The sequence below is a fragment of the Corvus kubaryi genome, unplaced genomic scaffold (assembly GCF_017639235.1).
Source record: "Corvus kubaryi isolate FWS band 111438036 unplaced genomic scaffold, C.kubaryi_AGA036_p1.0 37334, whole genome shotgun sequence".
In the NCBI taxonomy this organism is placed as follows: domain Eukaryota; kingdom Metazoa; phylum Chordata; class Aves; order Passeriformes; family Corvidae; genus Corvus; species Corvus kubaryi.
Genome location: NW_024581108.1, coordinates 7,461,926 through 7,477,529, shown reverse-complemented (window position 1 = coordinate 7,477,529; position 15,604 = coordinate 7,461,926). Strand labels below are relative to the sequence as shown.

The following is a 15,604-nucleotide window of genomic DNA, read 5'->3' as shown; positions in this document are numbered from 1 at the left end:
TATTTCACAAGATGCAGACCTGATTTTTGTAACTTACCTAACAAATTCAATAATAAAAGCTTTAGCATTCTTATTTCATTTTATTCCTGAAGTCAGGTCTAGTAATACAAAGCAGAAGAATGGATAAAACAGTCTAATGTTGTACTGAAGCAAATGCTAAGTTTGATCTGAGAAACAGAGCTTTTCTGGAAAACAAGTTAGTCTGATACTTGCCACCTTTACTGCTCTTCAAAGACTCTTGCTTTTTTTCTGTGTATTTTTGAGTTCTTCTTTTGTAATGTCTCATTCTGTTTAGAAGACTTAAGTCATGTGAAAATAAACTTTACAATTCTGCTGTTTGCCTAAGTAACTTTCTCTTCATCATACCTGGGTTAAAAGTATAGTCTCATCATGAAGTATTTTGACAGGTACATTCTTTATCTGCAAGGCTTAAATCTTTAGTGACCTTCTAGTAAGTTGCCATAATGTTATTTAGCAGGACTAGAAGAAAAGAGAAATACTTTCTAGATGTCAAATGTTTTGCAATGATACAAGGATATGAAGCTTTCAGAATCCTGAGTTCAAGCCACAGACCTACAGCCATATTCACTAGTGGCTCTACATAATTTAGCTCTGATAACTTTTTATTCCTGGTCTTAAGCTTTCTCTCTTCAGTCCTGTCTTTTTAGCAATGCAAAACTTCCTTCCCATGCTTGGATTATAGTGATGCCTTTTGAGTTGTGACTTCTCTTTGCTACTCAATTTTACTAACAACTTCATGATAGTTCATTTTTTTCTCTTTCTATACTTCACATTTTGGCCTATTTATTTTTGATAGTACAGATGCAATACATGTTTTTCACTCTTCTTAGAGTTCCTGTCTTTTAGCTGAAATTTTGGAGTGGAAGGGTACAGCATAACTGGGGTGTACTACATGTACAAAAACTGTGACAAATACTGTTACAGTATGGATCCTGAAAGCACTGGCTTTTGAACTCTGATGTTATGAAGTTGTAATTGTATTGTATTTTAATAGGTTGGTAAATGGTTGAAGGCCATGTTTGTCTACCTGAAGAGAATTCCACGTTACCTCATCCCATGTTACTTTGATGCCATATTAGTGGGTGCATACACAACACTTCTGGATGTGGGATGGCATCAGATGTCTAGGTATGCTTGGTATATCAGAGTTATAAAGGCATCTGTATATATTGGAACCTTATAAGTTTTATCTGCTGGAGAATGTCATTCAAATGTTTTCATACTCCTCTAATGTAAAATGGTAAAATTGGGAGAGAATTATCAAATCCTTCTTCTAACAGTGGTAGTTTGGAAGACTGAGAGTTCAGACACCTGTCCAGGGTTTCAGTTTATAACTACTGTTGGCATTGTGCAGTAGGAGGAGGAAACCCTAAGCCAGCATCTTTTTTGCCAGGCTTTGGAAGCTTTTTTTTTTGGCTATAAATTTAGTACCAATGCAATGCTTCCTTAAAGTTCAGATAAGTAAGAAAATACCAGATTGTATTTGATGCTGATGCTTTGTTCAACACTTCTCCATTATTACTCCCCATTATCTGAGCACTCTGCTTATTTTTTAAATAACTGTTTAATCTTCAGTGTCTGCTTCTTTGTTTATTGCAAAGGGAAGGGAAATTGATTTAAAGGAGGCTTTATTCTAGCTATGAATGTGTTGAACAAGTGGATATTGTTTTGTAAAAACAGGGACGTTAAAATGGGAATAGAATTTGGTATGGCTGTGAAATTGTGGGACATAATATATTTAATGAAAGAATGCTTGGAGATCAACTAGTCAGGAATTCAGATTGCATTTTTTCAAGCAATGCATTAGCAGATTTTTTTGATTTGCAGGTTTTTTATATATATGTAAAAATATGATTTTTTTGAAATACTGACTAGATTTTACAAACTTCATAGTAAAATATTTATCATATTTTTGAAGTCTTAGGTCTGTATATAAGCATTAACTAAACCAAAACAACTTTTTAAACTGTTTTCTAGAAGTACTTGTCATAAACACTCCCATTGGCATTAGTCAATTAAGATTTTACTCTTAACACTGGGCACCCATTTTAGGAAAACGAGTCATTTACAAATTAAATCTTATGTAAAAAATTAGTTAATGCAAAATGCTAATATTAATTCACTGCTAGTTTTTTATATTTATGTGTAATGTTTGTCATAGCCTTCTGTAAATGAAAAAGGGTACATTTTATAGACTGCTATTGTTGAATGCAAAGTTATTTTAATTTAATTATGTTGAATTACAGCTTTGTGCAGAATGGATCAACATTTGTTAAACACCTTTCCTTGGGTTCAATCCAGTTATGTGGGATAGGAAAATACTCTTGTCTGCCAGATCTGTCTCCTTCTTTACATGATGTTCCCTATAGGCTGAATGAGATTACAAATCAGAAAGAGCAATGTTGTGTTTCCTTGGCAGCTGGTAAGTGAGAACAACCTTTAAAAAAAAAAAAAGCCTTCCAAAATAGTTAAACTGTTTTTAGTAACTATGTTAAAATTTTCTGCATCATATTTGAGAGCCATATGTCACAACTATGTATAAAATGTAGCAATTTCACTCACTTTAGCTTTGTGTTTAAGGTAAAGATTAGCTCATCTTTAAAAGTATGGGAGTTTTCTCTAGTAGTACTCTCATGGGGGTTGGGAGGGAGAGCCTTATATATAAATGCTTTATTTAGAGGCTTTTTTTACTATATTTGTTGTTACCATATGTAGAGATCTACAAAAAATGTTTTCCAGAAGACTTGCTTGAGATGAGTATACTTATCATAAGGGATTTTAGTTTATCTTTTATAAATGTGAATTTAAGAAGTTAATTGTAATGGCGTAACAAGAGTGAATTTATGGTTTACAAGTTCTCAGAAAGAACCATTAGCAGATCAGAAGAACTTCTGATCTGCAACTGTCTCCAAAAGAAAAGCACATAAAAGCAGTCAGCAAGTAGTATTTATACCTCCAAATGTTCTGCCAGCATCTGGCAGTCTTCCTATGGGCATTTTCCTATGTCCAAAGTATTATCTTCTGTGGCTTAGAATGAATTTATTTTGGTTCTGAATTGGCTCATTCCTTTTCTGAAGCCATGGAAACTTGTAAACATCCAGAGATGCAGTGGCATCTCTCTCAGTGGAGTGCTTTTCTTCTTTTTGCCATCACTCTTTCTCTTGTGTAGCTTTATTGCTTTTAGTTTCTGGATTTTAATAACATTCCATTTGCCTGCTTTAGTGTTACCTGGAAGCACAGAGACACAGTGTTCCCTTAAATCGGTCATAAAGATTAATTATACTAAAGGGTTTGGTTTTAAATATTCCTTTCACATACTCACTGGTAGTTGTGCCTGAGATTTTTAAATTGTACACAGATTATCATTCTCGAGTGCTGCTGCCATGTGCCATAAATTCGCAGAGATGTGGAGGCCATATTGGAGAATTAGCAAATACTTTGTTAAAGTAAGTGGTAGAAGTGAAATGTTGTTCTACCAAGCATGCACAAGAGACTGCTGGTTTGAAACTTTACCAAATGGAATTTCTGTTTAATAGATCATAAAAGGAAAAAAATGGAAAAAAAAAAAGACAAGTATGGACCTTACTGTTGTAATTATTATGTCTTATCAGTTAGGATCATTCTTAAAGCTACCTGTTATAATGTCTGCAGTAAAATGTAGTTCTGTAAGCTGCTGGAAAAGAGAAACAGGGTGTCTTTCTCAGTGTCTGAACAGTCTTACCCCTGTATGCTGCTGAGATGCCACAGCTCTCATACATAAACTCTTGCCTACAAAGTGTTACAATCTTGTCATAGTTCTGATCTTTTTTGTTAGTTTTCTTTCTGTTTCTTTTAATTAACTTTTGGTTAAGTTGCCACATGATTTAACAAAAATTAAAACGTTACTATAACTGATAGGAGAAATGCTTTTGTGTGATCTTGAAATTCTAGAAGATACTGTTCTACTATAGGGTATATTTAATTCTATCAAGAACTTGGTCTAGGAGATTGTTTATTTGAAATACCATAAATCTAGGAAAAAGTTATAAATGAGGATATATTTTTTACTTCTGGTTATTTTATGCATGTGCCTGGAGGTTTCAGCTATATCAATTAATTAGATGAATAATGACATTGCTTTTCAGGTTTACCTCACTTTTCTTCTGGAATTTTTCGTTCATGGGGAAGGGATACTTTTATTGCACTAAGAGGTCTACTGTTAGTTACTGGGCGCTATCTAGAAGCAAGGTAAGGCAGGCTTAACCTTAGTTCTTTTTGGCTTCATGGGCAGCTAGGAAAAAGCAATGCTCTCAAAACCTGAGCTGATGCACAAGCTGTTAGAAACAGTTGATGTGCAGTATAAAATTTTAATGGCACTAGATTTGGGAGCTCTCTCTAAGTGGTATTAAAAATACTACTCAAATGATTCTCTTTTGCCTTCTTAGCACTGATCCAAAGCCGATGTTCTGTAGAGATAAGGTAGTTTTAACCCCTGCAATGCTACTGTTTGTCCTTGAACAAAGTGATTGTTTCACTAGTACTTGCATCATTGTTGCTGAGCAATAATTTCAGAATTACTTATGTAAAAATTTGAAGTAGCAAAAGAGAATACTGTTTCAATTAGAAAGGCGTGATTGCAGGTCTGTCATGATTTTTTTGTAACTGCTAGTATTTGTCTATTAATACTAGAAATCAGCTAATTGTGCATTGTTACAGTCTGGTATCTATAAACGTTTAACCTGACAAATGAGCCATACGTAAGCCAGATGAATTTGATATTTTGATTAATATTGAGTGGAGCTTGTCACATAATAGAAATATAAAAACGAGTTGGTGTAAATTAGCATGTATTTATGCTGTTGTACATTTGGCCAACTGTTAGCTTTCTCATGCTGAGAGATCTGCAGTCTACTAGGATGTTTATTTTGCCTTTTAAAGCTAGTCGGAATCCATGCTTTCTGCAAGGTATGCGCAACGGTTCTCAAATGAAACTTCTTATAACCTCAGTTGCTGTCACCTCTCTGTATTTTAATAGGAAATTCCCATCTACTCCTGCCCTCCGTCCCCATTCCACCCCACCCATCAGAATGGATACCAGGGTAATCATAAACAATGTCAATAAAAACCTTCCCTGTGACCTCAGTGGGATTTGGATTTAGGGTCTATATCACTACCTATAAAAAAGCAAATTATCTTTTCCATATGAATAGGTAATGTATGTTTTGTACAAAGTGATTTAAATGTATTCATATTGAGGAATTTGTAGGGAATGGGTGGTTTTTTATTGTAAAAGAAGTTCATGCTAAATGGAGTAATTTGTAGCTTTCAACAGCAAGCCTTTGGCCTCTGTCTTTAAAATCTTGTTTGTCTTGCCCTGCCTTGCTATTAACGTAACCCTGTATGCTTTATACTTGATACTTGGTCCAATAATGGCCTTGAAGGCAACTTAGTCAAGACTGTGATTTTCTTCTGTTCTAGAAACATCATTTTAGCATTTGGTGGGACTTTAAGACATGGTCTCATTCCCAATCTGCTTGGCGGGGGGACACATGCCAGATACAACTGTCGTGATGCTGTGTGGTGGTGGCTTCAGTGTATCCAGGACTACTGTAAAATTGTTCCAAATGGATTAGACATTCTCAGGTGTCCTGTTTCTAGAATGTACCCAAGAGATGACTCTTCTCCTCAGCCTGCAGGCACTGTGGTAAAGATCACTTCTAATTTAAGTATTTAACAAAACTATAATTTTTTAATGAAAGGATATAATTTTTTCTAGCTACAAGAACCTCTTGCTATCTGTTGTTCATGGTGAAATTTGATTATAGCGCAAGAATTCCGTATATTAGGCACTTCTTGCATCACCTGATTAGACCAAGTGCAAGGGGTTAGGGAAGGAGGAAAAAAAATTCCATTAGCTTCTAAATCTTTTCGTTGCTTTTTGTCTTGAAAAAGTGTTTGTATGAAAAGTTGTATACAATGTATTGCCAATGCCAGGGATGCTACTTGAAAATGTTTGATGGTTTGGGAGTTTTTTTGGAATATCATATCATAAACTAGAGGCTTAAGAAATGCTTTCTACTCATTTTTCATCTTGCCTTTCACATGTCATCCAAACACACAATGAATCTAGGATCAGCCACTTTATGAAGTAATACAGGAAGCAATGCAACGACACATGGAAGGCATAAATTTCCGAGAAAGGAATGCTGGTCCTCAGATTGATCAAAACATGAGAGATGAAGGTAACATACATAGAACGTTTGATGTGCAATACAGAAGTTGATTATTATATTTTGTATTTCCTTTTCCTCTTACTTCCTCTTTCTATTGAGCATATTTTTATTTTAAAATTATATTTAATGTAACTGAAACTATAATACTTTATATACATGTAATATTTTTGGAGTGCCTAAATAATAGTTTATTGTTAGCAACTGTTCATATGCTTTGGTACAAGTGATCTTTAAAATTTCACTTAAAGAACAGTTGCCTTCAGAAACCTAACTCGGTTTTCTTGTTGGAAGGTTTTTTTGTTTATCTAGGACATTTGGGTTGGGGGAGGGTAGTTGGGGTTTTATTTTGCCTAAAAAATGGACTTAACACCTAATATTCTTGCTTGCCAGGTTTTAATGTAACTGCAGGCATTGACCATGAAACTGGCTTTGTCTTTGGAGGGAACCGCTTCAATTGTGGCACTTGGATGGACAAAATGGGAGAGAGCGACAAAGCTCGCAATAAAGGAATTCCAGCTACTCCAAGGTATGAAATCCAGGCTTTAGGTGGGAGATTTTGTAATTTTTTTTTTTTTTAACTTAAATTCTTCTGCCGAACCACTGTGCCTTCTATTGACACATCTGAGAGGTTCTCTCTCAAATGTTCTAAATGTTTCTACCTACTAAAATGTTAATGAAAGTTTTTTCTTTTGCTGATTTGAAGTAAAAATCTGTGTTCTCGGCAGGTGAAGCCCATGGATTTTTTCACAGTCTTAGCTCCATGCTAAGTGTTGAGTTTTGAATTCAAGTGGTAAAATGTAATTTAGGAAATACTGTATACTTGTTGTACTAGCAGTACTTTGTTATTTAAACTTCTCATATGAGTTATATATTGATAATTATGTTGTTTGAATATTTCCTAGTTCGAATTCAAAAATATTTACAACATCTACATTTTTAGAGCTGAGAATTAAGCATTTTAAAATAGGCTCTTTATTATGTGCCAGCAAACTGCTGCAGGCCCTTGCTTGGATTTAGTACAGTATCAGTTTCAAATCAATTGCCCGTCCATGGGTGAGAATTGAGGAAAACATCATCTTGCTTGACAAGTTGAGCACTTTAACTGGGAGCCAAGAGAGGTTGAGGTAGTTTGCAAAAGAGGCTGAGTTGGTGATGCGAGAGAGAAAATTCCATCAAGTAGACAGTAAAGCTGAGTATGATTACAATATTAAGTGTTTGCATATATTGATTACATTAATACTACTTGAAAAAAAGAAGCAAGTCCAAGAAATGCATTTAGTGCTTATTTTAATCCCTCACTTTTGACTTGAGTAATCTCCTATGGCAGAACTATCACCTAAGTTACAGAAGTGTCTGTCAGTTGAGAAGCTTTGTATTGAACATGGTTATAACATCAGAGGACCACTGTGTTTGGGGTCGATCATTTTTTCACGTTCTTAATCACTGGTATAAAATTATCTTCCATTTGTGCTAATTAACTGGGTATGATAATACCACTTTAAGTAAGGCTGATGTACAGAAAAAGTTATTTGCTAGCCAGTTTACAATCAAGTTCATTCCTTGACTGAGAAATAGGGGAATAGTAGAAAAATGAGGAAAAAGAAATTGTCTAAATAAGATACTTATGAATGTAAATTTTTCAGTTACTCATTGAACTTTAACAACCTTCTTAAAATAATGAATGAGGGGTTTTATCATTATTATTTTAGAGATGGCTCTGCTGTGGAAATGGTTGGCCTGTGCAAGTCGGCTGTTCGCTGGTTGATGGATTTATCTGGGAAAAACATATTTCCATTCCGTGGAGTCACTGTAAAAAGACATGGTAAAAACAGGCACATCTCATAATTGTATTACTGGGGTATAAAAATAACTAAAACAATGAAATAGTGACCATATTACCCTCAGAAGAAGGTTTAGGGGTTAAAGGAGGAAAACTTGGGAAAGTATCTTGTATGATTAAGATCTTTTTGTTACTATAAAAATTTATTAAAACTTGATATTTTCTTCTCAGCATTTCAAATAGTTTATTCTGTGGATTATAAAGGAATTTCAGAGCCTGAATACCTTTTCTCAAAATGGATATAAGTGATAAGGTTACAGTGTATTTTGATGATGGTATCATTCATTTACAAGAATGTGAAGTAAAATGATGTAGGACACTTGTCTTTATTTTTTCTTTCTGCTCTTCCTCTCGCCCCCCAGTATTCATAACACAGAAACCCCCTTCTTGGGAATATTTACATAAATATCATTGGAAGTCCCATATGTTTTAGAGGGAATACTCTTCTAATCACAAAGTTACTTTAAGCTTACCCAGCCCAAGTGAATATGTGTCCTGTGAAGACTGATGTTGTGTTAGTCTCACTAGAAATTTCAGTGAGCTGTTCCTCCTGTGATCTGTACAATTGGCCTAAAACTGAGAGAGGTGATGCTAGATCTGCTCCTGTTACATTAAGTGTCAGGAATTCAAGAAGCATACTTCTGCTGTTGCTACTGTGGCTGATTTCAGAAAATTAAAACTGTATGTAACATCTTGCAGGAAAGGAGGAGATTATCACCTATGATGAGTGGGACAGGAAAATTCAAGGACATTTTGAAAGGCTGTTCTTTGTCTCTGAGAATCCAGCAGATCCTAATGAAAAACACCCAGATCTTGTACACAAACGTGGAATTTATAAAGACAGCTATGGAGCTTCGAGTCCATGGTGTGATTACCAGCTCAGGCCAAATTTTCCAATAGCAATGGTTGTGGTAAGTGTGGGGGAATGGGAGGAGGGCTTTGCACTTAAATGCAAGCCTAGTTGGTTATAAAGAAAACTTTAAGGTCCATCTGCATTGCATTCTGTCAGGAACATACGTTGCTTGGAATAACTTTTGGAAAGTGGCTTTTTTTCCATGCTTTTAATGTTGGTTCTCTTGGACTACCTCCTAAGAATATATCATGACGGGACTTGCCAATTTGCAGTGCTCACTGTATTCAGAATGTCTTTTATGGCTAGGTCTGGGAGGCTGCTTTTCCCATCAAATTGGCTAAAAAGGATAGATTCTTTGTTTTTATTGGATTTTTAAAGAGCTTCAGTAATACTACTTGGCAAGGGTTTTTAAAATAAAATCAAAATTGAAAAGAGCACTGGATACCTTCTGTTTTCTTGCTTACTCTGACTTACAGGTTCTAGAAGTTGATTCAGTAATACAAACCTCAAGCTTTTTGTTGTCTTCTGCATTTATATACACAGCCTTATGTGTGTTTATGCACAGAGATTATTCATTAAATCTTTATTATTTTATTAGGCCCCTGAGTTGTTCTCACCTGAGAGAGCTTGGAAAGCTCTGCAGATAGCAGAAGAAAAGCTTCTTGGTCCATTAGGCATGAAAACCTTAGACCCAGAGTAAGTACAGTAGAGATACGATCAATGTTAATTCCTAAACACAATAAACAGTAGGAATTACTTGATGTGGGGCAGGGGTGGTGGTGATGGTGTGAAATTTTCATATATACTTATGAAATAAGGTTGCAGGAAGTACTTCCAGAACAATTGGTTTAGCTGTTCTAAAAGTCTGTGTGATTGATTTCTTTATATAGGCAATGGCTGAGTGGTTTTGAATGCCTCACAGTAAGCAAGTCAAATTTGGCATCATACCAAAGATGTTGAATTTGCATCTTGGGACATACTTATGTTTGATGCAGTGTACAGCACTACAGTTTGAGTAAAAGGGTAAAATTATGACTCTTAAGTCCTTTCAAGGCATGGACCATTTTCCTACAAATTTGAACTTTATCTGGAATTCCACTGTCATGTAAAGTACAGAACCTGGTGGAGACCTTCATAACTTAACCATCAATAAATGTAAATGACAAATTATTTGGTTGATTTGTTTTCCGTTTCTGTGTATTTTTAATTAGGCTTTTTTAGCATAATACATTTTTTCTTTCTTGCAGTGATATGGTGTACTGTGGAGTATATGATAATGCTCTTGACAATGACAACTACAATGTAGCCAGAGGTTTTAATTATCACCAAGGACCTGTAAGAGCTACTTCCTTCAATTTTAGAAAAAGTGTTGTCATCTTTTCAAACCTACTGCTTTGATAATCATCTCTCTTCATTCTTTCCATAGGAATGGCTATGGCCAATTGGGTATTTTCTTCGTGCCAAATTGTACTTCTCCAGGTTGATTGGTCCAGAGATATATGCAAAAACTGTAGTTATGATTAAGAATGTTCTTTCTCGCCACTATGTTCATCTTGAAAGGTAAGATAACAACAAACACAGATTCCAAATACTCAAAATACTGGGCTAGTGGTATCTACCATCCAAGTGCATGTAAGAGTACAGATCTTCTGTATAAACAGGATCTCTTTTCTAGATAGGAGGTTGACTGCTATATGTGCAATTGCAGATCTCAAGTCAGGTTTCAAATACAGGTGAGATCTAGTGCCTTTTAGAGATTGCAGAATCCCTAATACTTATGCATGTGAAGACTGGGTGAGATAAATCTTATGTAAAGATTAGGATCTAATTTCATACAAGAAATCAATTTCAGAAAAAAAGTGAGTTTTTTTAAAAAAAATCATAAGTATTTAAAAACAAACTTTAAAACATAATAGTTAAAGGGCTAGTAGTGATATATTAAAATTTCAGCAGATAAAATGATGCAAAATATTGTTAGGACTTATTGTGTTCTAAGTGAGGAAATTAGATTCTGAAGCCGTCATACCAATAACCTTGATTTTTCTAAGGAGACAGAGGAACTTGCATTTTGAGTTTTCATTCAAACCAAACCACCAAACCCACACACTGTTTCTTCTCTTTTGCTGTCTATTTTATTTTTAATTATTAAGGATTTGAGATAAACTGAAATAAAAAATCTTGCCCTTGGTATCTCATCCATATAATCTGTTCTGCAGCACATGAAACAGGTATTTATTTGCACCCAAAAGAGTAATACAGTAGGACTCTTGACAGAAGAGTTTGTCTGACCACATGGGGAAGAAAAGAGGATTTGTTAAACAGCATACTGCCTTACATAGTGTCTTGTCCACATCTCTTGTTTGGTAGTATCAGAAATAACTAGCAGTTTGGTAATGCTCTTTGCTTTTTCTGTCTTAAAGTAGTGTACTTTTACTCTGTTTCGATACATTACATTATTTCTGTACAGAATAATTATTGTAGTAACAGGCTCTACTTATATTTTTTAAGTGTGCTAGTTTGTGGGATGTTTTTGTTCCTGCAGAGGAAAAGAAGATTTATGTAATCATGCTGTCTTCCAGCCGTTGTCACCTTTTAGCACTATAATCAATGTCAAGTGTAGTTTGAGTACCATTGTTACCATTTTCCAAATGCAAAGCTACCAGAATGAGAAACAGGAGCAGCACACACCAGTTGTGTAAGTTTAGTTATTATTAGTAGCAGAGAGTCTGCTTCGAAGAAGAGATGCTTCCACTACAATTCCCAGCTGCAGGTGAAAAAAATATTAATTAGATCTCAGTTATTAAAGGGTATACTGTGCTTGTAGGACAGCTGACCTTTAGTCAAGCTTTTCAGTTTCCTACTGAGTTAATCTTCCAAAAGGTTTTAAAATGAAATGTTCTTTTAATTTCAATCTGTAATCTAACAACAGTACTCACTTGTGTTTTCTTTTATCAGATCATCCTGGAAAGGGCTTCCAGAACTTACAAATGAGAATGGGCAGTATTGTCCTTTTAGCTGTGAAACTCAGGCCTGGTCGATTGGTGTTATCCTTGAAATCCTTTATGACTTGTAAAAGTTTCTTTTGATTGATTTGATGAAACTTCTGTGGTCTTACTATTGGGCATAAGTGAACACTTGGCTTACACTGCAAGGGAAATTAACTGTTCTGCACAATCACTCAAGTGGTGTCCTGACTTTCAAAGACGCTGAATGCCAGCAGCTCCTGTGCCCTAAAACTGTGTGGGGCGTAGGTATTTTGAAAATCAGGCCATGACAATAAAATAACACAAAACTGCAGTGCACACTTGATGCAGAAAGTTTTAGTAAGGAGCAATTTTAAGAATATGCACAAACTTAATTTTAAGTGGCTTTGGTTTTTTAGCCTTTTCAAAACAAAATCTTAATGTGAAGTAAATTAGCTCCTTCCTGAGCTAAAAATAAGTAGCACAGCTCTTATGTTTTTTTTTCTTTGTCTCTTAAAGAGTAAATGGATGTTTTTGCAAATGCATGCTTAAGGGGGAGTAGACTAACCTCTAGTTTTCTGAGTTTGGTATGCTTTGTGCTCTAGCACCATGCATTAATGAAGGCATAATATGTTACCTCTCCATTGAACGGTATAATGGGGATGTTTTTGTATGTGTTCAGTTGAACACTCCACTAAGCAGCAACAGAAATAAAGTGTATGAATACTGTAATAAATCAGCTTTTGAAGTTACATATAAAATTTTGAAAACTTTGAGAGTTAGCTCAAGCAATGAGGTAACATCCTATGTTAACCTAAATTTATTTAAATACCATGAGCCATATAGCAAAGCTGTTTTTTCATCTATATCTGGTTTTCACCATGGGTAATTCATAAGAAAAGTGCATACAGTGCACAGCCTATATGTTAGGGAAGGCCAACGTGCTTGACTTTTTATTAATTTCATTTATTGAAGAGATAGAGTCACCTCAGCCCTTCATTTCTGGGAAAATCCTAGCTCTATTAATCAGGTGGAAACACTTAACACAGTGGAAAGACATACTAGCCTGCTATCAGAGAGGAGAATGTGAGGCTTCTGGGCCTTTTGAAATTACACCAATAACAATAAGCATGCTACCTCTTTGTGGTGTCCTTTGGGAGCATATCCAGTGAACATGATGCAAAATGTGTTTTTTCATATTTGGATGCCTGCATGTCCTTCTTAAGTTCGTATCAGGGTTCACAGACTGAGAGGAGTGTGGTTGGTAATTCTCAACTCTTCGTACAATTTTTCCATCTTAGTGCAATAAACAGGCAGAGAGTGAGATTGTCAACACTTCCCACATCACAAGGCAGAAAAGCAAAAGCACTATTTCTTAATGTTAGACAACATATGCTGAAAAAATAAATACAGGATGTAATTATAATGCACTAAAACACATAGATCAAGATTTTATCCTGTCTGTATTTTAAAGTTTCTGTGTCCTGTCTAAAGTACAGTGCACACATGCTGTCTTGTTCAGGGAGATGTATTTCAGGTAGATACTGTAAGGGCAAGTTAACAGGCTCAAGAGAGATGAATTGTAAGAAATGGCTATACTTATATACTATTTATTTGAAAGGTTAATAAGGATTTTAACTCCCTTGCTGAAGTGTTCAGTCCTTAGGAATAGGTAACGTCTATATTATACCTGAACTTTTGAGCTGCTGCAGTACATGGGTTGGGAAATTTTTATTTTCTCGACACAATGCATAAGAAATGTCATTTGATCAAAAATGCTACTGAAATGTCAGCTACAGATTATTTTTTTAATGTGCGAAGGCATAGAAAGTATTTTTCATACTGCACTAAACTTTCCAAATTTCTTGATAATTATATTAAGGTTTATGTCCTACTGTTTCACCAGCTTTACTGTTTTCCTGGATACTTATTTCTTGTTTATTATTTCAAGGTATGTTTTATGGCTCCTGTGGCTTAGAAAACAGGAACAAAATGGCAGAAAAAAAATTGTTCTTACTTCATGAAAACATTTTAAAATTGGAAGCGAAGCTTAAGAGCTATGACTGTTGAAGATTTCCACCAGGTGTCAAAATTATATACATTGGCAATAACACTCTTTAAGTGTTTGGAAAAAAAAACATGAATAATTTTTCATCAAGACCTTCCTATGCTATGTACAGATTGCTTTCCAGTTTTGCAAACTGCACTGCTGATATAGACTGCATATTTGTCACTGCTAGGGTTTTTTTCTAATTTAATAGTAAAATTTTAAAGATAAATCACTACTGTGTACACAAAAATACGTATGTTACGAAACTTCTAAACATGCCCATTTATAGTGTTGCTTCTGCACTGATTAGTTGAGCATAGTTTTAGTGACAAATATTTTAAATAGGGAAAAAATATGTATTGGTTGACTTTGCTGTTAAGTAGCAACAAAAGTAAGATTTAAGGTTATTAACTTTTGGGGGGGTGGTGGTTTTTTGGTTTGGGGGTTTTTCTTTTTTCTTTTTTTTTTTTTTTTTCTCAAAAAGCTACTCAACACTTTGTCAAACCAGACAGTTTAAAAATTAAGAGGGAAGAAAACAATGTTAAATCTAACATAACATGAGCTGATATCCAAATAGATGAAGTCATTATCCCCGAAAAGTAGCTGACTTACATTGACTGATCATTATCATTTGTATTTTACACTCTAGAACTTCTAGTAAAGCAAACTTATAATTGGTAAAATAGAAATAAACTAAATAACTCAGTAAGAACTGTGCATCGACTGTGTTTCAGTTGATGCTTCTTGATCTGTATCACGTTAAGAATTATTTTTCCTCCCAACTGAAATAATTTTAACTGTTACTGATGTTTACACAGTTAATAGCTCTTGCTTATTCAAAGATTATTAACTTGAGAATTCAAGTAAACTAACGTACCATTCTCATACTGCATGTTGTAATGTAAAATGGAAACATAAGCTTTACATGTCTGTCTATCACAGCAACGACTGATTTTAGAAAATGTCATTATTCATTTCTGAAATGCACAAAATAAAATTCTTTAATTCAGAGTTAACCTTTTCTTGTGATTGTTTAAAAAAAAAAAAGTCGAACTTTCCAGCTGATGTTGCTTGTTCATGTGTAGCAATTTTACATATGGGGAGAGATCATTAAGTCCTCAGGTCAAATGTTAAAATGTGCTAACAACACTTACTAAAAAAACCAGCATTTTTTTTTAAAAAAAAAAAAAAAAAGCATAAACTTGAGCCTTACACAGAGATTCTTATGTTGGTGTCAGTGTCAGCTGTCCTAGCTGAGTTTGAGTGGGTTTGGGTTAGCAGAGCTCTGCCTGTCCCTTCTGCTCTAAGTGTTCATATATTTAAAGTCATAGTATTGCAAATTCACCAAGACAACAGTCCTGATTAACTGATTTACAGATGTTCAAGTCTTACAGTGATTAACTTTTGGTGCAAAATTCCTGTCACTATGGAGAAGGCATTTTTTGGACCTTTCAGCTCTGCTTTGTAAAATCAAAGTCTCACAGCATAGGTGTCTAGTATACTGAGTATGTTTTGCAGTGTCCCCATTTCATTCCATGCTTTATAAAAATAAGATTTTTTTTCTAATCCTCTATTCAAGCATTTTTGTTAAGAAGTAGTTTATTATTCCACTGTACGCTATTTTTAATAAATACTCTACTGAAAAGTGGTTAAGGAAATCTAGAA

General features: G+C 34.7%; 1 protein-coding gene across 5 annotated transcripts in view; it reads left to right on the top strand.

Annotated features, from left to right (window-relative positions):
- AGL (amylo-alpha-1, 6-glucosidase, 4-alpha-glucanotransferase) overlaps positions 1-14,955 on the top strand; it is a 37,401-nt gene extending 22,446 nt beyond the window's left edge. For all 5 annotated transcript variants that reach the window (XM_042030095.1, XM_042030096.1, XM_042030092.1 and 2 more), the window contains exons 23-34: positions 1,016-1,149; positions 2,268-2,443; positions 4,146-4,248; positions 5,479-5,704; positions 6,131-6,242; positions 6,624-6,759; positions 7,943-8,055; positions 8,773-8,984; positions 9,525-9,622; positions 10,174-10,261; positions 10,353-10,486; positions 11,882-14,955. In XM_042030095.1, the coding sequence (XP_041886029.1) occupies positions 1,016-1,149; positions 2,268-2,443; positions 4,146-4,248; positions 5,479-5,704; positions 6,131-6,242; positions 6,624-6,759; positions 7,943-8,055; positions 8,773-8,984; positions 9,525-9,622; positions 10,174-10,261; positions 10,353-10,486; positions 11,882-11,999 (1,650 nt within the window). In that variant the 3' untranslated portion in view covers positions 12,000-14,955. The remainder of the gene's footprint in view (positions 1-1,015; positions 1,150-2,267; positions 2,444-4,145; positions 4,249-5,478; positions 5,705-6,130; positions 6,243-6,623; positions 6,760-7,942; positions 8,056-8,772; positions 8,985-9,524; positions 9,623-10,173; positions 10,262-10,352; positions 10,487-11,881) is intronic.
- The last annotated feature ends 649 nt before the right edge of the window (positions 14,956-15,604 follow it).